We start from the raw sequence: 25402 nt of genomic DNA, 5'->3' as shown, positions 1-25402 counted from the left end.
TGGACATCTGCATAACCAAGAAAAAAGCATTTTTAAAACATTTTTAAAAAACTGGACGTTTGCAAAATTTCATAATGGGAACGTTGGCAAAACGTTTTCATTTACTAAGATACATCCACTTATGTGTGCAGCCTCTGTGTGCCACATTTTTCACTTACATTTACTCTCAAAGTGACTTGCATGCATTTATGTCACAGAGAGCACAGCAAGATGAAATTAGTGTGACACAGTCCATTGCTCAGCTGAGGCAAGCTGTCTGCACCAGCTGCTTGATACAGATATCCTATTCAACAGGAGCATTATCCAGCTTCTCATAGTACTAGAATTCCTTTAGTTAAAGCATGCATGAAAGTGTAAAAAAAAAAAAAAAAAAAAAAAAAAAAAATGCAATGACATTTGGGAATTTCATTAGTAAATAAAATAAAATGCATAATAACAAAACAATCCTAATTATTTGGTCATTATTTATTTCTAATACTTTATATGTAATCTTTGTGAGATTCTGCAAAATGACATATAGTTGATGGTTATTTTAAGTGTTTGGGGGACAAGATAGATTACAGTATATTACATAAATTAATTTGACATGCTTTTTAATATGATTTAAAAATACTCCAAATATCCTGCAAATACCGTACCCCACACATCTTAGCCCATGTTTCCTGATACTGCATGCATAAATAAGAAGAGTTCTATTCTGAATATATCCATGTTATCATGTGGTGTTCCACTCATGTCAACAGTGTTCACCCAAGTGGATAGTGGAAGATTGGAAAAATGTCACCTTGTCTGATGAATCTCAAATTCTGCTGAGACATGCAGATGGTAGGGTCATAATTAGAGCAGCAGGAATCCATGGATCCACCTCATCAATGGTTGAAGCTGTTGGTAGTTGTGTAATGGAGTGGATAGTCTCTGACCACAGACTGTTTGATGCATATTGCACACAAGCACTTGTAAAAAACACAAGGTCCCAATCTGATTGCTCACATGTATGCAATTTATGCAATAAAGTCTTGATAACAAAATACCAAGCAAATTTTGGAACTTTTAGCTATTAAACAAACATGAACAGAATTCACCAACAGTGGTTACACTGACAATCCTATACCAGAGACAATGGAAACATGAGGGCTATTTATACACAAAGACTAATGGTTTAACAAGACACATCAACACTATCTCACCACCAATTCGTACGAGTGAGTAAAAGGTGGCTAATGTGTACAAATTCATACAACCTCACTCGTACGAATTTGTATTTGTCTGAACCCCAGGGATGCTTAGACTTAGGGACGGGGTCATATCGGGGTAGACATATCTTTATGTACACAATATTAATCTTATACATTGTAATCCTTTTATTGTTCATATTTGGCTAGTTTGTGTGCTGCTGAATAAAGCTCAACAGCCTATACTATTTAAATATCAATGTAGTGGGGTCTTAGCCTGACGTCGTCATACTCAGATTCTAGTCAGAATGTGAGTCTGATACTGCTCCATTGAGCTTTGATTAAGGGGCGTGTTTCAACCGAACCAGGAAGGAAAATGCCTCTGCACTCAATTGGATAGACCTATAACCAATCAGAGCAACGGAGTAAGTGATGTATGTTTTTCATTCATGTTTCCGATCGACAAATGTCTTGATCGTGGTTCTCTGTTCCTCTTTTAAAATGAATGCGCTGTCGATATCTTCTATAACAGACGCGATGGCGGAATCTACACATAATGTTTTATAAACAAAGTTCGAGAGGAGCACGTTCAAATAATCAATCCAATCAACTTGTCATCAAACAATGACCGTCTGGTCTACACTATCAGCATGAGAGGAAGTATATATTTATTCACTTTGTCAACTCACCTAACATTCCATGACAGTTTTCAGCATCCCTCCACTCTCTCTCGGCCTGTTCTTCCACAGCCTGGAATACGGGGGGAGCACTTTGGGTTCGGGCCGAATACCGAGCCCGGAGCCTCTCCTCAAACAGCACGCCAAATATGCATTTATTCTATCTGACTTATTTGTAAGTGTGAACTCGTGAAATAGCAATTCTCCAGCGGCAGTCATCTGTGTTGTAAACGAATTCAACCCAAGCGCTCATTGGTGACGTGGATGATTACGTTACGTTGCTCATCTGTCCATCATCGTATAAAGCCCGCCCTGACAATTTGATTGGTCCGAACAATTTTTGTTCGGGCATAATAGCTCCTCAACGGAACGAGTCCAGACCGAACTTCCCGACCAAAATATGTTGTGGGCGGGGCTAAGTTCGGCTGGCATCCAGGCTAGTGGGGTCTATGTTTTTTTATCAGTTTTATCTTGATAAACACAATATAACATTGTGAAACTACATGAAATATAAACACACTATATAACACATAACTACATGAAAAGAGCAACTGTTATAAACATAAAAATAAAAAGATTTGTGAGCATTAGTGAAATGAAGGTGTTTGAATAAACACGAAACACACGTGATCGTTGTCATGCGGTTGATTCAGCCAATCGTGAAACACGTGTCGTCATCAGAGCTTGTGCGGCCGCACTGGAGAAGGAGCGCAGAATGAATCTGCCGGCTGCTCTCGAATCGCTCTCGCTGTACTTTGGTATACGTCACAATCACATGGCGTCGGCACTGTCTCAAGTCGGACACAATTTCTAACTGGCATGCAGTGCTTCATGTCAGCCACAGCTCAGTCTGCACAGTGTTGTATGAAGTCGAAAAAGCCTTATGAGAATAACAAAATAAAAGACAGGAAAACAAGAACATGAACAAAACTCAAAACCAAACGTGACAAGAAGTAACAGAAGTTTTCAGATAGAGACGTTGAAAAAAGTAATAAATTATAAAATGACACTGGATAGTCTTCACTGTATAAATAAACATTGTTTAATCCTTATTGAAATTACAAAAGTTATTCCATCAAGAGCAGTGAGAGATTTTTTCTTTGTCTTTTGTTGTGTTATTATCATTTAAAACATAGACAGCAGAAGGATTATTAGGCTGCTGTCACTAAGACATAATGTGCAGTAAACTGATACACATGTGTTGTTTTTCTGTATTGTTTACATTCACTTAAGCCATAACAACTATGTTTACTAGGATACTCGCCGAGATGGGCATTTTTCGACAAGTTAGTGTGAATTTGTCCGTTCAAGTGCAAGAAGAGGTGAAAGTGAGCTCAATTCATTATTTGCGTGCTGTCTGAGACACTGCTTTCTGGGCGCCTGCTTCAGATGTGTGCGCACACAAAACTTTCCACACAGTGTGCGAGTAACGACTTGAGTTCCCTACTCACGTTTTATTGTGCTTGAACATTTAAATTGCCAAGGTTTAAACTTTTGTGATGATTTATCGCTGGCCAGTCAACTGTGCGGAACATTGTTCACGTTCATGCTCTCACAACTTTGCATTGTTAGGGTTCATAAAAATTTTACCAGCAAACTGACGATTGACACTGTTTCATATACTCGCCAACACAGATTTTTACTCGCATACAGCAATTGGGCAGTGCTAATATATGTATATATATATATATATATATATATATATATATATATATATATATATATATATATGTATATATATATATATATATATATATATATATATATATATATATATATACATACACACACACACACACACACACACACACACACACACACAACACCTACATCACCACAAGTTGTTTGGGAGTGTTTCAGACAAAACTACTATATCTTGTGTTCAATGGTCAGATAAAACAAAAAATTTAGCTTTTTGGCATCAAACACTCAAGATGGGTTTTTGCCCCCATTTTTCATGAGCTGAACTCAAATATTCTATGTACACAAAAGGCATTTTTCTCTCAAATATTGTTCACAAATCTGTCTAAATCTGTGCTAGTGAGCACTTCTCCTTTGCCGAGATAATCCATCCACCTCACAGGTGTGGCATATCAAGATGCTGATTAGACAGCATAGTTATTGCACAGGTGTGTCTTAGGCTGGCAACAATAAAAGGCCACTATAAAATGTGCATCTTGATATGCCACACCTGTGAGTCTTAGTCTTAGAACTTTGAGTTCTGCTCATGGAAAATGGGGGCAAAAACAGAAGTGTTGCGTTTATAATTTTGTTCAGTGTATGTAACCGAGACGTTCCCTTTCAAGGGAACTCATGCTGTGTCAAAAGGCTGTGGGAACGATATACCCATGTTGCCCTATGAGCTAGTGCCTGTCCGTGTCCAGATCCAGATCAAGGTTGTGAGGCCTAACAAAGGTGTGCGGTGAAGACCAGCCTGCCACATCACAGACATCTTGGAGTGTAACTCCTAACAGTAATGCTTTAGAAGTTGCCATACTCCTGGTGGAGTGGACCCGGACAGCCAACGGTGAAGGCTGGCCAGCTGACTCATAAGAAAGTGAGATAGCCTCGACCACCCACTTGCTCATCATCTGCTTAGATGCTGAGAACCCTTTCCTGGGTGACCCAACAAAAAAAAAAAAACAAAAAAAAAAAACATGGGAATATAACCTGATCTAGGGTGCAAAAAATGCCTTCCCCATACCGGGTGCAAATTCCAGACACAAGGGAGATACTGAAAGGGCTTGTACGTCTCCAATTCTCTTGACAGAAGACATAGCGAGGAGGAAGATAGTTTTTAGAGTTATAAACTTCTCAGGAACCTCTTTGATAGGCTCGAAGAGAACCGAGAAAAGGTCTTCCAACACAACGGCCGACGCAGAGGAGCTAGAGCTGCATCCACATACTTTGTGAAAGTGCAAGGTGATAAAGCTAGGCCGATAGGAAGAACCCGACATTGGTACCAGTGTTGTTTTTGGCAGCCCTCTTAGTTTTAGTCTTAGTCTTAGTCTTTTGGATGAAAATGCTTTTTAGTTTTAGTCACATTTTAGTCACTTATAAACTTGATAGTTTTAGTCAAGTTTTAGTCGACGAAAACGCAAAAAGGTTTTAGTCAAGTTTTAGTCGACGAAAACGCAAAAAGGTTTTAGGCAAGTTTTTAGGCAATTTTAGTAAAAAAAAAAAAAAAAAGCAGTAGTCTTTAACAAATTAATTTAGGTTAAAAAGTATTGGAAATGGGCTTAGGTTTGACAGGTTGTAGCAAGTGTTGCAATTCGAGTGTTGTAACTCAATTCAATTTGAGCCACTACATTATTACACACAGATAAAGTGGTAACATTGGAATCACTGTTTTACTCCAAAAAAGCCAGGAATAAAAACATTCTTACTTTGGCAATTGTGGCTTACTGGCTTTATTATATAATTAGTTAAATAATAATTTATGTTATAATTTATGTCATAATCTAAGTTAATGCTCGGACACACTCGGTCTCTCTCGCGCGCAGACACACTCGGTCTCTCTCGCGCACAGACACACTCGGTCTCTTCTCGTGCACAGACACACTCGGTCTCTTTCGCGCGCAGACACACTCGGTCTCTCTCGCGCTCAGACACACTCGGTCTCTCTCGCGCACTGTCGCACGCTCGCGCAGTTCGTTTCGCTTTTGTCCAGTCCGGCGCCTCATATCGAAGATGTGTGGCGAGTGACTAGCCGCAGCCGCAGCCGCAGGTGTGTTGTTGTTGTGTGGAATCTGGTGCGCGGCATGGCGGCAGCCGGGTGGTGGGCGTACCCAAAACAAGGATAGGAAGCGGCAGGATTGCTGATACTTTTTTAGCTCAAAACAGATCAGATTTCACGCAAAATAGACAGAAATGACATGCATTGTGAACGTCAGACTTATAATCATTTTCGTTCCGTCTCGTCTCGTCAACGAAAACTCAAAAACGTCTCGTCATGTTTTAGTCACCTTAGAGCCATTTTTAGCTAGTCATCGTCGCGTTATCGTCATAAAAAAAAGGTGCGTCAACGAAATAATTTCGTTATCGTCATCGTTGACGAAAACAACATTGATTGGTACACTTTGCCCCCGAAAAACTTCCTGTGTTGAGGAAGGATGGATACGTGGTATGCATCCTTGAGATCTATCGTTACAAACCAGTCCTCTGACCTTATTTGTGACATGATTTGCTTCAGAGTAAGCATCTTGAACTTGAGCTTCCCTACAGAGTGATTTAGTTGGCACAGATATAGAATCTGCCGTCAGAACTTCTTCGACAAAGCCCTCTGAAATGCAATAACGGCCCTCAGATCTATTTTTCCGTTTGAGGACTTTACCTGCGAACATCGCCTTGCATCCCAGTCCTTTTGCGGGGGAGTACGGATAGCGACAACTGCTTCTGGTGTGGCCTATGTGAGGAGCTATGTGAAGACAGCTGGGGCTGCTCCCACCCAGTAGCCCCAGAGACCCTGAGATCGGCAAAGGAGGAATTTTTGGAACGCCATATGCTTTTTCACTTCCTGAAACCTTTCGGTGACTGAGTTTACAGCATTACCGAAAAGGCTAGCAGTCATTCCCTTATCCTCATGTGATCATGTCATATACTTCCCTAGTCTCATGTTTATGACGCTTGTTTGACTTCATGCAGTGTTGCACAGAACGATCGGTGGCTGACTCGAAGCAGTGCATGCCAGTTAGAAATGTTGTCAAACTTGAGACAGCGCCTACGCCACGTCACTGTGAAGTATGGCAACAAAGTAGCGCAAGAGCGTTTCGAGAGCAGACAGCTGAATCAGATGGCACAGCTTCTCAATAAGTCGCACAAGCTCTGATGACGACACAGCTGTTCCATGATTGGCCGGATTCACCACATGACAATGATCACGTGTGTTTTGTGTTTATTCTCACACTGTCAGTTTCACTAATGCTCACAAATCTCTATTTTAATAGCAGTAAAAGCTATTCCGTGAAGTCGCGATGTTATATTGTGTCAAGTTTAATAAAATAAAACTGGAAAAAAATTTGACACTTTATTGGTATTTAAATAGTAAAGGCTTATTTTGAACTTTATTCTTGTAAAAACAGCAGTACATAAAGTATTGAATGAATGTCTCTGAAACATCTGTATATTTGACAAATATTGCATTTAATTCACTTCAGCTGTGATAAAGTATGCAAACACAGTGAAAGTGTCCCTACGGGAAGCAGAAAGTGTCCGACTTCACGTTTTCAGCTCCTCCCTAACTGCAAATGGCGTTCGGTTACATCCAGACGCAGCCGAAGTCAAACACACCTATGTTTTCATTGGTTGTTCTGGTCATGTGTTCTGTTTTCTCATTGGTTCATTGGATTATTATTTACAGGTGTACCTTGTTAGTCATTAGTCTCTACATCCATGGGCGTCAGTTTGGTTTGAAATGTGCTGGGGACAGAGACGCATTCGGAAGTGCATTTTCAGAAGTGCTGGGTACAATGACGCATTAATTGTTTTTTTCTCTGTCGTGCAGGTTATGTTTTGAAAGACAATGTCCTGTAGCTCAGGCACTTTTCAACAGGGCCACCCAAAACTTAAAAAAAAAAACTTTTACTATAGTCTATTCGAATTTTGTCAATAATTATAAAAAAAAAATCGCCAATAAGCTCATAATTTGTGCTAAAATAGTGTTTAGTTTTAAAAACCATTTTAAAAAGCTGGTTATATTTTGATGTTTCTGCGCAAGTTCAGCAGACAGTGAGGTTCGGGTTTGTTCCGATCAGAGCTCGTGAGTGGAGAGCGCATTTCTGAATATTCTGCTCCGCTCGTTCATTCCGCAGGGTCGCTCGCTCACCAGATGTCCTGTTGCCTGGTTCGAAATCGAAAATATGTGGAATAAGGGCTGCTTCCGACTAAAAGTTATTTTTTCTAGTTGACTAGTAGGCTAGTTGTTCATTTAAGTCATTCGTGAACAAATCGCCCCTTTATATTAATTTAATTACTTATAACCTACAGGATAATGAGCGTTTACGTAATATAGCCGCACTCAAGCGCACGACCGCACGCATAAAGCTTGCCACAAAGAACCGGTAAAAGTAATGATTATGAATGCATCTAAATGTGTCTAAATACGCTGTGAATGTGAATGTGCATTATACGCTGAGTTTTGGTTCATTTATGAGACGAACTCCAGTTCACTCGCCGGCGCCTCCATGTCGTGATTCTGCTATATTTACTTCTTATTTATTAAATCCAGGCTATTGGTTCATGAAACATTGATTAAAATGAAGATATAATTAATACAAAACGAAATTCAATTTAAAGAAAGGCAGCTGTTCTGTTTGTGGTGGGGACGCGTCCCCACCAGATGGGAGGGTTGTTTTGTTTTCTCTCTCTCTTTTCGCTATTCTTTCTCACAGGACCAGTGATTGGATGGTGTTCCTGTCACTCATCGAGTTCACCCGACAGCCTGAGAACCAATCAGAGACTGGTGGGCGTGTATAAAGAGCCGGAAATGACGCCAGCGAGGGAGAGCGGCTTTGTTTCTCCTTTGTTTTGCTCTCTTGTGGATATTTGCTCTTGCTTGTTATTGCTTAGTTTTGGTGTGTTAAAGTTTACTCTGTTGAGCTCTCCATAACGCTGTTTTACTGCGTTTATGCTGTGATCCGACTCTTGATTTTCTCTGAGTTTAAGTCTTTCATCGATGCATAGCGATGGGACCAGGGGGGTATTCCAGAAAGCAGGTTATGTGACATACCCGGGTAAGTTTAAGGGTAAGTTAGTGGATAACCTCAACTTTCGGTTCCAAAAACGGAGGTAACTTTCTGGGTATGTATGTAACCATAGGAACTTACTCTCTGAAGATAACCTGCTCGGTAGGTAACGATTCTTACACACGTTTGTACAGTTCCCTGGCCATAAACCTCTGCGTGTTATTAAAGAGGAATTCCACAGAGTGGCAGGTTTGTCCTTTGTAGTAAAATCTATGACGCATATTAAATATGTAGTCATACTATTTATATCTATACACAGCCCGTTCTCATACCCAAATCGTCACTTTTTCGTCACTTTCAACCATGCTTCAATATCCGACGCACAAAGCACCCTTTAGCGTCCATATGAGACGCATAACCTTACCACATACCTAAACCTACCCATAACCGAAGCGTCACATATGGACGCTAAAGGGTGCTTTGTGCGTCGGATATTGACGAACTTTCGAAAGCGTCAGTTACATGACGCCTTAACCTACCCATAACCGAAGCGTCACATATGGACGCTAAAGGGTGCTTTGAGCGTCGGATATTGAAGCATGGTTGAAAGTGACGAAAAAGTGACGATTTGGGGGTGAGAATGTGTTGCTATACATGTATTCATCCTGCACACACACACACACACTTTAAAATTCCATATATGACTTTCTATTTCAGGATTTCCAAATGTAATTGGGTGCATTGATGGCACACACATTCCTATTAAAGCTCCTTCAGTAAATGAGGGAGACTGTGTTAATAGGAAATCTATTCATAGTATCAATGTGCAGGTAACAATTTCATTTTGTGTTCCTAATTTTTTGTCTTGTTAAAATCATTAAACTCATTACTTTTTCCCACTAACTATAGGTAATATGTGAGGCAACCCACACCATTACTAATGTGGAGGCAAAATGGGCAGGATCTGTGCATGATGCCAGAATTTTCCGCGCGTCATCATTATGTCAGTCATTTCAGGAGGGTATGTTTTGCTGTATATATATATTTTTTATATTTGTATTGTACACTTGAATCATTACAGGACAGTACAATGGTTACTTGCTGGGGGACAGAGGATACCCTTGTCTGCCCTATTTAATGACACCCTACCCTGAACCTGATCCCGGACCACAGACCCGCTTTAACCTGGCTCACAGCCGAACACGGGCCAAGGTGTAGATGACCATAGGGATCCTGAAGTCTAGGTTTCAGTGTCTGCGTGGGCTCCGGGTCAGTCCAGAGAGGGCATGCGACATCATAGTGGCTTGTGTTGTGCTTCACAACATTGCCATTATAAGAGGAGAGAGCCACCCTCCTTGGATTGAGGAAGATGGCCCAGAGGAACCCCAACAACAGAGATGGAAGACTATTGAGAGACATGATTTGTCAAAATTACTTTTATTAAAATGTTTGCACTGGTCTGCTCTGCAGTTCATTTCTTGATTTCCTGCAAAACAATGAAAGTAAAAATGAAATAAAATGTTTATTTTATTTTATTTTTTTATTACAATGCTTTATATACACAACACTTTTAACATGCAACAGATTAATCAGAAGTTCTCACCTTAAGGCGATGCTCCAGTAATTCAATTTCAAGTTTTGCTTTTTTAATTTGAAGCTGTATAAGGTCCATCTCCATGTCACTTTTTCTTATTTTTTTTTGAAGATGGACCTTATACAGCTCCTTTGCTGGCAACTAGGAAGGCAAAAAAAGTTAAATAAATGAGATTCTGTCAGACAATAAAAGTAAAATATGGACAACTGCACTCAAATTCTTACTCCGGTTAGATTGTGCGTTGAGGTTGAAGGACCTTCATCTGTGGGCAAATCCCCAGGTATGTACTGTGAAAGGACAATGACAGTTTGTTACTCTAATGTAAAAAGGGGGCATGCATTATAATGGTGTGCATCATACCTCAGTGGATCTACCAGCATTGTCCACTTCTGTCACAGCAGATGTGGTCTCTTCATCGTCATCTTCATCCTTCAGTGGAAATATGCAAGTATACATTATCTGGCAAAAATAAACATAAAAAAATATATCTAAAAGCAACTAAAGGTACCTGACAACAAAACGCTTACAGCTGTGACAGACTGTGTTCTTTCTGTAGGGTCCAATAATACAATCCCTCTGTCAGTATCTATAAGAAAATACAACCCATACAATTCTCAATATTATCAAAGAGAAACCAATAATGCAGGAAAAAAATATAAAAGCAATATAACTAAGACCACAGTAGCCTATACATCATATGTAGTTAAATAAAGTAAGCCTGCATAAAAACGTTAAGCATGTTCAAAAAGCCTTTATAAGTGACAGAGAGTAATTTATTAAGTCATAATGAGAACAAATCGCAGTGGCAAACTTACATTTCACCATGTTACTTGTGGTGCATGGTGTGTGATGAAGTGCCCCCTGGAATGCCAGCAACCACTGGTCGCCCTTTATTAAGGGACAGAGCCAGCTCCTCAGATGGGGTGAGGGGAGGTGGTGGTGGGCCCCCGCCAGTTAGACGGGCTTGAGCCTTCTTTCTATTAGCTACATGACGGAAAGAATATACTAAATCGTGTTTAATAAATAGTTCAGTAATTGTGTAATCAAATATTACCTTTTTGCAGAATGTTTTTGTGTTTCATTTTGACTTGGCTCAAAGTTCTTCTGGCTCCAGAAGGATTACACCTTATTAAATAAGAAACCATATATTCCTAGTCAATATACACTGGTATTTTAATCTAAAGAAATGAATGGCAGGAAAAGTAAATGCTTTCGTAGTGATTTAACAGTCAAAAGGATGCGGAAGGGGTGTTTAATTATTGTGCACTATAATAAAAGGGGAGGCAATATCAAATTTGCAATTTAATACACTCACGCATTTACTCTGTCCGTTATTTTTTGCCAAGCCAACTCTCTTTCTTTAGCCCATGCAGCCGTATTGCTTTTTTTCATTATTATTGGCTTGAATTCTTCGTATGCGTGCATTAAAACCTCTAACTCCGCCTCAGTAAAGTATGCCGCTCTCTTTTTTTCGTTGTCATTGTCCATTTTGACTCGTGAAATCGGCGATCCATTGAAAACGCCTTTATGCACGCGCATTAACTCTGGGTAACCAGTAGGAGGTTGATTAAACTAACTCTTATCAGGTGTTTTGGAACCGACATACTCATGGTATGCGGGTTTGGGGTAAATCAACCCAGAGGTTATGATTTACCAAATGGTAAGTTAACCAAGCTTTCTGGAATACCCCCCAGGTTAGTACATCACGTGATTTACATTTCACAACACGCAGAGTAAAAACTATTTAACACACTAGTTTATGAGCGGGTGCCAATCTATGTATTTATGTTTATTAGGTAGTGTAGTTAGTGGCATTTTACGCTGAAGATTGTTTTCCCCTGTTTCTTTACTTGAGGTTAGTGTTTGTCCTGGGGTTTAGTTAACGTGTTTGTTTTATTTATTTATTTTCTTTAGCACCGCTCTTGTCCCTCGCTTTGTAATTATTTATCGTTTATGTTGTATATAATTTGTAAATAGATTGTTTGGACGTATATTTGATTAACGGTTTGTGTCATAGGGTGTTTTGTTATATCAAACTATATTACTTACTAAAAGCAAGTGCAAATCCAGTTTGGTCTCTGCCTGTTTCTTAATTTATCACATTACATCTCCTCAATAGAGTGCAAGTACACTCACCTAAAGGATTATTAGGAACACCATACTAATACTGTGTTTGACCCCCTTTCGCCTTCAGAACTGCCTTAATTCTACGTGGCATTGATTCAACAAGGTGCTGAAAGCATTCTTTAGAAATGTTGGCCCATATTGATAGCATAGCATCTTGCAGTTGATGGAGATTTGTGGGATGCACATCCAGGGCACGAAGCTCCCGTTCCACCACATCCCAAAGATGCTCTATTGGGTTGAGATCTGGTGACTGTGGGGGCCATTTTAGTACAGTGAACTCATTGTCATGTTCAAGAAACCAATTTGAAATGATTCGAGCTTTGTGACATGGTGCATTATCCTGCTGGAAGTAGCCATCAGAGGATGGGTACATGGTGGTCATAAAGGGATGGACATGGTCAGAACAATGCTCAGGTAGGCCGTGGCATTTAAACGATGCCCAATTGGCACTAAGGGGCCTAAAGTGTGCCAAGAAAACATCCCCCACACCATTACACCACCACCACCAGCCTGCACAGTGGTAACAAGGCATGATGGATCCATGTTCTCATTCTGTTTACGCCAAATTCTGACTCTACCATCTGAATGTCTCAACAGAAATCGAGACTCATCAGACCAGGCAACATTTTTCCAGTCTTCAACTGTCCAATTTTGGTGAGCTCGTGCAAATTGTAGCCTCTTTTTCCTATTTGTAGTGGAGATGAGTGGTACCCGGTGGGGTCTTCTGCTGTTGTAGCTCATCCGCCTCAAGGTTGTGTGTGTTGTGGCTTCACAAATGCTTTGCTGCATACCTCGGTTGTATCGAGTGGTTATTTCAGTCAAAGTTGCTCTTCTATCAGCTTGAATCAGTCGGCCCATTCTCCTCTGACCTCTAGCATCAACAAGGCATTTTCGCCCACAGGACTGCCGCATACTGGATGTTTTTCCCTTTTCACACCATTCTTTGTAAACCCTAGAAATGGTTGTGCGTGAAAATCCCAGTAACTGAGCAGATTGTGAAATACTCAGACCGGCCCGTCTGGCACCAACAACCATGCCACGCTCAAAATTGCTTAAATCACCTTTCTTTCCCATTCTGACATTCAGTTTGGAGTTCAGGAGATTGTCTTGACCAGGACCACACCACTAAATGCATTGAAGCAACTGCCATGTGATTGGTTGATTAGATAATTGCATTAATGAGATATTGAACAGGTGTTCCTTTGAGTGTATATTACTTTAAACAACTTTCTATTCAATTATTTCTATTTAAAAAATTGTTCTATGTTACGTTCCATAACCTCTAGATGCCAAGTATATTATGTGGACGTAACACAAACAATTCAATGGATGGGGATTATAAGGAGGCCATGATTGTAAGAACCAATGTAGGGAATTTGTCCAGGACACCGAGGTTGCACCTACTGTTTAAGAGAAGTGCCATGGGATTTTTAAAGGGAACATATAATGAAAATCTGACTTTTTCCAAGTTTAAGTGCTATAATCGGGTCCCCAGTGGACCTACCAACCCAAAAAAAAACATGGAAAGTGACAACCAAGTAACTCTCTTTTTCTACAAGCATGACAAAAAATAGGCCGATCAGATTTCGCTCCCCTTCTGATGTAGGAAGGGGATCTTATTATAATATTACCGCCCCTTAATCTGAACGTTTCTACCCACGGTTTGTTTTACGCAAGCGACAACAGTGTAACCAGTTCTAACGCAATGGAAAACATTCCAGTAAAGGATGCAAACTGTTCTGTCATTGGCTGCACAGACAGACGAGCACAGAACACTATTTGACCAAAAAATGTCACAGCTGTCTTATAAAGACCTCAGGGAACTGTGTCAACTTAAACATGATGATACATGCAAGTCGATGAGATGAATCAATGTAACTCCACAACAACTAGGCTACACAAATGTATCCACTAACCATTCAGAAATGTCCAGGTGTGTCTAAAAGTTGCAACCTCTTCCTGAGTCTCTCCGTAAGACTGCACTCCACTACATATATTTGAAATTTGACTGAAATTCACGTTTTGTTATTGACAGTATCCAAAGCTTGTGTAAAGGATTGGCGGTCTTCTGAACAGAGGATATTTTATCAACATCACTTTTGCACCCTCAGTTAATGTTGAAATAATGTTTATTATTACAAATTAACAGTAATAATATTGATTCAACAACAAAAATAAGTGGTAATGCTATTGATTTGACAATACACTATGATTGATTCTACATCACTGATGCGAAATCAATATTGAAATGAATAAAATAATCACTGGTAATAATGTTGAATCAATGTTACACTATGATTGATCCTACATCACTGACGCTGAATCAATATTGAAATGAATAAAAATAATCAATTGTAATATTGTTGAATCAACCATACACTATGATGTTGAATCAACATCACTGCTGTTGAATCAACACTGAAATTAACAAAAATAATCTTTGGTAATATGGTTTGATCAATGTTACAATGTTATGTGGCTGTCACGTGATGAAAAAAATTACTCGAACCCGATGTCAACAGACTCGAAACGTGACCTAATCAATTCTGTATCCGGTACTACAGACTGCATATAACGATATTCAAAGATCCGAGTCAGTAAAATTATGCGAACTTCCCACTACTAGAACTCAGTTGTCATAGCCTACATAAAGTCACATTCAAGAATGTTAATATACTAAACACAATATGATTCGCTTTTTGAACACAAAAACACTTTTTGATGGTCCACGGTGCTGAACTCAAAATATTCTAACTATGACTATAGTATCATTAAATCCTGTTGATTCAATTTATTGTTCTAAAATCTATTAATGCTTCAATATCAAAAGAAAGCACTATGGCAGGGTTGTCCGATTTTATCTTCAGCCCTAATTAAACACACCTGAAGCAGTTAATCAATGTCATTAGGATCAATGAAAACTTTCAGTTGGAGCTTAAAGGTGTATTCGACATCGGCTGTGGCTGGATGTAACCGATCGGCGAGAGTAGCCGCGTGCAGGCGGGGAGGAGCTGCAAACGGAGACGTGAAGTCGGACACTTTCTGGTTCCTGTAGTGACCGCTAACGTGGTGTGTGCATACTTTACCACAGCTGAAGTGAAATAAATACAACATTTGCCAAATAATACACACATGTTTCAGAGACATTTTCATTCAATACTTTATGTACTGCTTCATACAGCGTCTGTTTGAACAAGAATAAAGTTCAACATAAGCTACCATCAATGAAGTGGAGTCTACGTTTTGTCTACGTCTTCAGATTTTATTTGATAAACATGACACAGACTTGCTAAAATCATGAAGGCCCACCCCTAAACCAAGCCCCCAGTGGATTAGAACAAATCGGGTAAAGCGGTTGAAAATGCCCATTGTGGTTTGAAAACCCCCACTGATTGAGAAACACCCACTAGAGTTCTGCAGAGATACATGCCTGAATGATCTTGTGCTCATCAACTACAAATCACTGTTAGTTCAATGTCACTTGCTGCGTCTCAAATCGTCTACTTAAACTACGCCCTAAAGGTATGTACTCTTTTTGTGAAAGAAAAAAAACCTGCATACTTTTTAGTGTGTATCAGAAGAGTAGACAAGCTTTGGGACATACTATCACGTCATATAATAGCGTCTTTAACGACTGCTCTCTGTCGCATCCTGTCATGCAAACTGACCTGTCAATCATATTGTCAAAGATAAAATCCTCCACATTTAATTTCATTTAATTTCCTACCGTATCAGAGAGAAACGCAGAACCACATTGATCTGCAGTCTTTCATGAGAAAACACATTCAAAATGTGTTTGAAGAAAAACACTTAAAAAATCCACCGGAAATAGTAGATCATCCGAGGACTTCTGGCATTCTCTTTTCAACATGCTATGCTTTGAGACACACTTATTTTAATCTCACATACTGTTTAGGGTGGATAGTATGGACATTGAGACGCAGGGTGTGTCTCCACCCATGTGTGCTGTTGACTTTCATCAAAATTTCAATGCTGATCCACAGAGGTGTGGACTCGAGTCATGTGACTTGGACTCGAGTCAGACTCGAGTCATGAATTTGATGACTTCAGACTCGACTCGACAAAATGTACAAAGACTTGCAACTCGACTTGGACTTTAACATCAATGACTCGTGACTTCACTTGGACTTGCGCCTTTTGACTCGAGAAGACTTGCTACTTCCCATGAAAACTGGGGAAAAAAATGTCCACACGGCCGCGCCGCTCTCAGTTTATCTGCATCTGTGAAAAAAATGTGCACCAGCTGTATGCATGCAGCGAGCGCGCGCGCTGCCTGCACGACATCCAATCACTGTAGTCCCACGTTGTTTTGATTCGACAGCATCTAACGCCCGTTTCACACAAACTCCGTTTGCAGTGCGTATGCGCCAGCGGTGCGTATTTTTTTCCGTACCCATGTTAACAGGTCAGAGCTTTCACACTGCACGCGGTTGCAGTCCGTCGATCCGTTCCAGGTGCGGTGCGTATACAGCAGTGCCGCGATCGTTTCCGCACCGAGTCTATTTCTGCTGTGCTGCACATGTGCTGCACGCGCTGAATTAAAGTGACAGCGCATGTTTCGTGGTCAAAATGAACACAGATTGACCTAAAAATTTAGTAATTTCACCATAAACGCGATTAATTAAATAAAATGTAGTAATCTCACCATAAATGTATTTAATTAAATACTATTTTCACTTTAAGACCAGGGTAAAGCAAGGAAAACTACAATTTACCTCAACAAGGCGACATAATGAACGACACTCGTCTCATTCGTGGAGGTGGAAAAACATGTTCCTTGTGACATGCGAGATTTATTGTATTAATTTAATATTAAAATAAAAGACATGAGAGTCGGCTGTTTTTTTATAAGTAGCCTACATGGTTAAATATTTGACCACTTGCTTAATATAAGTAGAAGTAATGCATTGAATAATAGGCCTACGTTGTTTAAATTGTGTTTAAACGTGCATGCGTCTATTAAAGAGTGTATGTGTACAAAGAGAATCGCAATGCTGAGACGTTAAGACCGGGGTAGCCTAAATCAAGGGAAAATACATATTTCAACAAGGCAACATAACACTCGTCTCATTCGTGGAGGTGGAAAAACAAGTTCTTTGTGACATGCGAGATTTATTGTATAAAGATTTAAATTATGCAAAAGAAAGAGTATGAGTCTGCTGTTTTTGTCAATTTTAAGTTTTAATTTAAAATGTAGGCTATGCGATTTTAATATAAGTACATGGTTAAATATTTTACCACTTGCTTGAGCAACTTAATATATAATTATATAAGAGTAATGCATTAAATAATACGTTGTTTAAATTGTATTTAAACGTGAATACGTCTATTAAAGAGTGTATACGTGTGTACAAAGAGAATCGCAATGCTGACAATTTTTTTTTTAAATAAAAGATGCTAATAACTTCTGGATTTGAAATACAAATAGTGAGTATGTATTTGTGGTACAGCCGCGGATCACGCACTGCAAACGCAGCATACCGGTATGTGAAAGCACTATTGCGCGTGCTGGTCTTGCACCGCATACGCACTGCAACACGCAATCCAATTATATTATCAGGTTGGTCCAGTTTTTCAGAAGTGATAATTTTGAGGAGTGAGGATTTTATTGATGACATGTTTAAAAAGGTTTAGGCTAAAACGACCCATGTCTATTTGAAAGTTAAACTGTTTTGCAATATGAGGTTAATACAATACAGGACTGAAGCTGCATGCTGTGCATTGTTCTAGTGCAATATGCTGTTGAAATACAAGCATTTTTTGTGAAAATTAAATTTTCTGTTTTTTACTGTATTTGATTAATGTCATTGTATAAAAAGAGGTTTAAATAAATACAAATCTTACTGACGTACATGATTTGTATACATTTTATTTCTGTGGTAAGAGGACTTGAAATGACTCGAAACTAAAATGGTAGGACTTTGGACTCGACTTGAGACTTGTTGGCTTTGACTTTTGACTCGACTCGGGACTTGCCTCATCTTTGACTCGACTTGACTCGGGACTCGAGGGCAAAGACTTGAGACTTACTTGTGACTTGCATAACAATGACTTTGTCCCACCTCTGCTGATCCAACACACTTTAAACATTGAAATGTCAATCTCAACCAAAATTATGGTTTGGATCAAAACACAACATTGTATCAATGTCACCATGCTATCTGGCACGTCTCATCCGACAGACAGAAAGGCGGCGCTCGCGAGCACACTTCTGAGCACTAGAATGCCGAATGGGACACCCTACGGACTTGTACGAGACCGCGAGTCCACATGAAATGTGCCATTTGGGATCCAGCCCTAGTTTTCCCAGGAGGTCTCCAATCCAGGTACTAACTAGGCTCAACACTGCTAAGCTTCAGTGGACAACCAGTCTTGGGCTACAGGGTGATGTGGCTGCTGGCATCAATATGAAAATGATGTGAATCATATACAATGACCTTCAGTCACCAGATCTCAACCCAATTGAACACCAATGGGTGATTTTGGTATTTTGATGATGATGGTAGCACTCTCTACTACCATTATCAAAATGCTAAAAAGGACTAAATTTTGAAGAAAAAAAGAAAACTGAAGCTGTTTAAGCGGCATGTGGTGGCCCAACACCTTACCATGAAACTTTATCTTGTTCTTTTTTTCTTTCTTTTTTTGTCTCCAATCTGTTTATATACATAATCAAGTATTAAATATAATAAACAACCCAAATGTTAGTTTTGAGACAAAAATAATCTGTAGGTTTTTGCCTGTGCTATCTTGGCTCCGCCTCCCTAGAATGATACAGCACTTTCAAATCACTTTTAGCTTCTGTTTCCTGGAAATGGAGGCTGGCATTACATCGATTTTAACTCTTTCCATCCTGTTAGGACTTTATAAATATTTCACTTTGTACTGATGATGTATATCAGACAATTCATTTGAGATTAATTAAAACAAAATGCCTTTAAGTATTCTGCTTTTACAAAAGAAATTATGTGGTAAAGTAATTAATTCAATATGCATTTAAATGTGTTCCCAGTATTGTGTGTAAAATAGAAAGTGAAAGTGAAAAAGGAACAGGAGGCTATATATACGGGCACCGTGATGTAAGCTTCCACACTGGGCAGCAGACTGACTGAAAAACGTGAAGTGACCATTCTTCTGAGAAAAACAGCAGATAATGGGAGGCGAACCTTCAAAACCGGAACCAAAACCTGATCTACCACTAAGCCAAGGTGAATTAGGCAATGATTTACATATATTTTTTGCATAATTTTGCAGTATTATATGATTTGTATTCCGACAGGGGACACACCCATAGATAATCATATTTTCTGTTTATATACTGTATGTAGAATTGGAAACACCATGGAGGAGAATTGACTGGGGGTAAGTTTACCATTCATGCTATGTAGAAAATAATGTTGCCTATTTGTCTTATTTCCATGAATAGATATAAATATATTTATAAAAGGGTGATGGTATATATGACTTTCATAGCAAACAAGAATTGGATATGAAAATATATTAACACAATAAATAACAACAGACATTATAGCAATAATAACAAATGCATAATTTTATCAATAATAGTGGCCTTTAATGTTTCCTATTATTAGTAGATGCCAGTGACTAGAATCAACACTATATTGTTTACCAACATAATGTACTGTTTTAAAGATTTCAGTAAGAGCTTATTCTTTTTATATTGCCAAACACACTAAGTCCTTGGCTAAATAAATATCTAAATTAAGGTGTGACCAAATGAGACTTGAATGTGCAATATATGACAAATCAGCAGTTTTTCTGAAGTTCCTTTCTTCAAAGTATTTTGTTTCTTGTACTTGCATAGACAAAAAGAAGAGCTGAAGAAAAGCCTAGAAGAGTTCTCTGTGAGTAATCCAGATGTGAAAGACATCAAGATCCTTGTAGCTGGACAGATTGGAGGAGGGAAGTCCAGTTTTATTAATTCTGTCAACAGCGTTTTCCAAGGACGGATCACAAGTAGCGCAATAGCTGATTCAAGTAGTGGCGCTAGTCACAGTTTTACAAAAAAAGTAGGTATTATTTTTTTTATATAATATTGCACATATACAGTAAGATTTTTTTTTTCTTCCAACAAAATGCATAAACAAGTTTTAATTTTCTCAGTAAACTAAAATTCTTTAGATTACCCATAGTTGTCACAATGATGTTTCTGTTGACTTTCCGTTTGATACTTTGATTCTTCTGTTTCCGTTTGTCCCTGTTTCTCCTTTCTGTTTACTTTCTGGTTTCCTCGAGCCGTCGAGTTGCTGAATGTTGGTGCGGGTCCCTAACGTGAGGCACCATGTATCTCATTCAGCGCTCCGGATAAGGATCTGATGTAGATCGCTGCCTTTTGTTCTCTGGAGAGGATGAGGAATTCTGAATTCCCAGGTCACCATGGGCATTGGGTCACACACACGGTCGGATGATTAAATCCTGGCCGAAGAATCGGGTGGAGAATCCTGTGCTTCCTCACTCTCGGCCATAGCCTCATTCGCCATGGGCAGATAGCCCACGCTTAGGGGACGCACCACCTCCTCCTGCTTCACACCAGGACAGGCACTAGTCAGTGTGACGCAATGGGCATTTTCTTCCCCAAAGTGTCGTCTTCGATGCAGCGCGAAAGGGAACGTCTCGGGTTATGACTGTACGATGCTGCATCCCTTTGCCACACCTCCTGAGTGCCTGAGAACAACTGGCTTCGACTTTTCAGAAGCTAACACTGTTGTGTGCCGGCGTCCCTTTGTAGCTTCCGTATGCACCATCACATGTGATGTCATGATGCAACACCAATCGAGATTGCACTTAATCCACACGTGTTTCAGACACGATCACGCTGGAGGCATTCCCCAATGTGTCGTCTTCGACTCAGCGTCTCGTTCCCTTCTCAGGGAACAAGGGTTACAGTCGTAACCCAAGATGTTCCCTCCATCAGGGAATGGAGTTTACAATACGTCCCCTAGGAATTATAAGGTTCTATTTGCGTTCTGAGCAGTTTTGAGATATTGAGCTTTAAAGTTTTTGCATTCCATTCGACTGTGTAGAAATAACCTTTTTATTTTCTAAATAAAAAGTTCCAAAATGTACACAACTTAAAAAACAACATCACATAATGTAAAGAAGTGGTCACAGAATAAGAATATGTGAATAACTAAATTTTGACAAAAATGTCAGATAGAACCTTATAATTCCAAGGGGACGAATAGTAACCGAGATGTTCATGGTCAGTTCTTGTTTATTATTTGTGTGGTTTGTGTCTACTAGAACTTTACTTCTACAATCTCATTTGTGTTTTGCTTCAGTTCTATCAGTTTATCAACAGTTTTCTTGGAACTCCTTCGTTATGCGATTGATACAATCACACTGTTACAATAGTATGTGCATTATGGCTTTGTCTAAATTTGTCAGTTGGAATAAACATTATTTATGAATCCTCCTGAATGCTTTTTTTGTTGTTGTTTTTTTTAGCTTAAAACACACCGCGTCAGAAGTAAAGATGGTGATTTGCCTTTTTCCTTGATTGACACAAGGGGTTTGGAACCTGCAGTAATGTGTGGGCCTCGGCCAGAAGATATCATCAATGCCATATATGGACATGTCAAGAATGACTACAAAGTAATAAACCACATTTATTAGAAAAATTAAACATTGTACAAATACAAATTATTTTGACAGTCTAACTGACATTTTCATATGTTTTGTCTTCATTTTAAATTTTAGTTCCACCCACAGGAGCCACTCAGTCATAAGAGTGAAGATTACATCAGTGACCCTTTGCTCTCTGATCAGGCTTTCTGCCTGGTTTATGTTGTGGATGCAACTTTAGTCCAGTTCTTAGATGAAAAACTTACTGATAAATTGCACATAATCCGCACAAGATGCAGCGAAAACGGTAAGACTGGCCTTTAAATATGTGGTTACTGACACTGGAGAGTTTAAGAGTACAGTACAGAGGTGGGATGTAACATTAATAGAAAACATTGACAACTGTTTGCATGGAATTATTATTGTAATTATTTCTTGTTCAAAACAACTGTTGGGAAAACCTTGATTTGATTGGATGCAAGAGCCCATCAAAAATACATTGTGCAAAACATATTAAAGGGTTAGTTCACCCAAAAATGAAAATTCTGCCAGTAATTACTCACCCTCATGTTGTTCCAACCCCGTAAGACTTTCGTTCATCTTCGGAACACAAATTAAGATATTTTTTATTAAATCTGAGTGCTGGATCACTCCTCCACAGGCTTATGGACACTATAAATTGCTGGCTCAGAAAATGTATTAAAGACATTGTTAATATAGTCCAAGTGACTCCAGTGGCTCAATCTTAAGTTTATAAAGCGACAAGAATACTTTTTGTGCGCAAAAACAAACAAAAATAACGGCTTTATTCCACTTTTCATTTGCTTCTCTCTGGGCCTCGAGTCTTTTCACGTAGTGTAATAGCGTAGCGCGTCTGTGTTGCACGTCACCACGTAGGCTCACTATTGGGCGACGCTATAGTCATGTGTGTGATACGTGGTGACGCGCTACGCTATTACACTACGTGAAAAGACTCGAGGCCTGTGGAGGAGTGATCCAGCACTCAGATTTCATCAAAAATATCTTAATTTGTGTTCCGAAGATGAACGAAAGTCTTACGGGGTTGGAACAACATGAGGGTGAGTAATTACTGACAGAATTTTCATTTTTGGGTGAACTAACCCTTTAAAACTTAATAAATACTTTTGCCTTCCATAATTTGTAAACAATGGAAATGTGCTCTTTTCTTATAAAAAGATAACAGATGTATCACTATCATTGTAGGGATTCCTCAAGTGATCGTCATGACTAAAGTGGATTTAGTATGTCCACTGGTGAGTAAAGACCTAAGGAAGATCTACACCAGTAAGAAGATCAGAGAGAAGGTGCATTTAACATCCTATATGTGTTTTACTTTTTTTACTTTTTTTTATATTAGGTTTGTCTGATATTTGTTGAATCATCATTAATTTTTTGGCTTTACATCTTTTTGTTCTTTAGATGCAGGTGTGTAGTGACAAGATCGGAGTGTCAATGAACAACATCTTTCCAGTGAAGAACTACAGTGAGGAGTTCGACACAGATGATGATGTTGATGTTCTCATTCTAAAGGCATTTGACCAAATGGTAAACCTTGCTAATGATAGACTGAGAGATGCTGATAGACTGAGAGATGCTGCTTCAAACTGATGCAAACAATTAATACAATACAGTCAATACAATTACTCTGCTCAATAACAGTGCAAAGCATGGAATGCACATTGATGACACTTACTAACTATACATGCATGTATAAAATACCCTTTTCCATGTATGACAAATCAAGGACGTCTAGCAGGTTCACTGCAAGTAATAATGTTCATCACTGTTGAAAATATATTATACTGTTTATTGCAATTAGTTATATATTTTTAAAATGTTAATCTTAAAGCAGTACAAGAGTTTTCACCTACAATAGTTCATTCGTACACTAGTTGAAGTACTCACATACTTGACAAGTCTACCAGTTGACATTAAAGACATTCATTTATTTCCTTTAGAGCACAGTTTGTCATAATTGGTTAAATGAAATAATTTAGTGCTTGATAAGAACATGAGTAAATATTATAATGAGCGCATTGTGTGCTGTTTGCATACTGTTTGTTCTAACAGAATCCCTTTAGTTGTTATTGATATAAAAGGCAACTGAATCATCTGCGTGAGAATGCTCCATTCTCTGTCGGTTTTGTGATGCACGATGAGTCATACAAGTGGATAATGATAAAATATGCAGACAGTCCTTTATTACACCATCCAGCAGTTCAAACTGCCCCATTCAAAACTTTAGTTTGTGAACACTTATTGTTCACCAACACCTACACTTTCTGGTTCTGATGTTTTTAACCTTGGTTGTTGGCAAAGATGTGTAGAAGGTGACTGATTTAAATAGTCTTTGTTTACTTATAGAGAAATCTTCTTACCGTTTCAAATTAATGGCATTTCTGTTTGCCATTAAACATTTTAATGTGATTAATAAATGGTTGAAATACTTATTTTTGTTGTAAGATCATTTGAAGAAACCAATACTGATCAAGTGTACACAGATTCATGTTTTGTGTCTTTGAAATATTTTGGTGGTCAAGGGGTGTAATCCAGAAAGCAAGGTTATCTTTCCGTCAAACATAGGCTACCTGTGGACTTGGAATTAAGAAAAATCTTTATTCTTATATGTCAGGAAAGAAACTTGAGAAGATGTTGTATTCATGCAAGGTCTCTGCGTTTCCGTATTTCTCTGCTATAGTACAGTAAGATTGAACTTAAATACACCACTGAAGGACTTTACAACTTCCTTGTAAGGTAGAAAAACATGTTGCTTGAGCTTTAAAAATGGAACATATATGTCATGCTTACACATGGCACAATCCACTTTCTATATTAACTCTCTGGGGTCTGAGGTGTTTTCTGGCCCTGGAGGTGTTCTGACATGCTCTGACATTTGTTCTTATTTCTGTTACTTGTGACATTTGCATGGCTAAAATCTGAATACACTGTATTTAGCACAAACTCTGCTACAATAATATGTCAGCAGCATGTATGTAAAAGTTTGTAGTTTTGAGATTTTGATTTTGAGTTTTGACGTTTATGCGTGGTTTGTGAAAAAAATAAATAAAGGAAATAAGGTCATGAAACCCATACTGATTATTTATTCACAAGACTTTTAAAAATTGTATCACATAGCCTATAATATTTACTCCAAAACTATGTGAAAATCATCCTGACAGCTCATTCAGATAAGACAATATATTGATTTAAAATTTGTAAGACATGTTTTGTGTGAGAAAGCTTAATGCGAGGAGGCGTGAACACATCATTACTTTTGATGGCTTTCACACCTGAGAACTGAGATAGTTCACCACAAAATCAAGCATAGCGTTAGTTCTGGCAGGTCACGTTAGTCAAGCTCACATCAGCTGACTCTCAGCTGATCCACATATACTTATAGGAATACGACACCTATCACCATATACATATTTAAGCTCCTTCAGTATTATCAGCAGCTATCGCGTTTCTCAGGAGCTAATTAAATGGCGAAATTCGGCAGGCAAGCAACAATCATCTCACAAG

The 25402-nt window shown here is 38.8% G+C and overlaps 2 protein-coding genes across 3 annotated transcripts; one reads left to right on the top strand and one right to left on the bottom strand.

Moving 5' to 3' along the window:
- Positions 1 to 9956: 9956 nt before the first annotated feature.
- Positions 9957 to 10959, bottom strand: LOC309488756 (uncharacterized protein). Its single transcript, XM_082157085.1, has 6 exons — positions 10942 to 10959; positions 10654 to 10712; positions 10487 to 10555; positions 10351 to 10413; positions 10136 to 10267; positions 9957 to 10018 (listed from the first exon to the last, which is right to left on the bottom strand). The coding sequence occupies exons 1-6, from the start codon at positions 10949 to 10951 to the stop codon at positions 10004 to 10006; spliced, it is 348 nt and encodes a 115-aa protein (XP_082013211.1). The 5' UTR covers positions 10952 to 10959; the 3' UTR covers positions 9957 to 10003.
- An 8402-nt stretch (positions 10960 to 19361) lies between these two features.
- Positions 19362 to 24935, top strand: LOC309488998 (interferon-induced protein 44-like). Of its 2 annotated transcripts, XM_082157462.1 has the most exons (7): positions 19362 to 19482; positions 19603 to 19636; positions 20100 to 20304; positions 21743 to 21889; positions 21995 to 22166; positions 23084 to 23184; positions 23300 to 24933. In XM_082157462.1, the coding sequence occupies exons 1-7, from the start codon at positions 19428 to 19430 to the stop codon at positions 23486 to 23488; spliced, it is 903 nt and encodes a 300-aa protein (XP_082013588.1). In that variant the 5' UTR covers positions 19362 to 19427; the 3' UTR covers positions 23489 to 24933. The 2 variants fall into 2 exon arrangements, with proteins under 2 accessions (XP_082013588.1, XP_082013589.1); XM_082157463.1 differs by lacking the exons at positions 19362 to 19482; positions 19603 to 19636 and adding an exon at positions 20531 to 21497 and having other exon boundaries at positions 20191 to 20304; positions 23300 to 24935.
- Positions 24936 to 25402: the final 467 nt, after the last annotated feature.

The sequence above is a fragment of the Leuciscus leuciscus genome (assembly GCF_965113295.1).
Source record: "Leuciscus leuciscus genome assembly, chromosome: 24".
Taxonomy (NCBI): domain Eukaryota; kingdom Metazoa; phylum Chordata; class Actinopteri; order Cypriniformes; family Leuciscidae; genus Leuciscus; species Leuciscus leuciscus.
The sequence above is the reverse complement of the archived record's forward strand: the minus strand, read 5'-3'. Positions and strand labels throughout refer to the sequence as shown.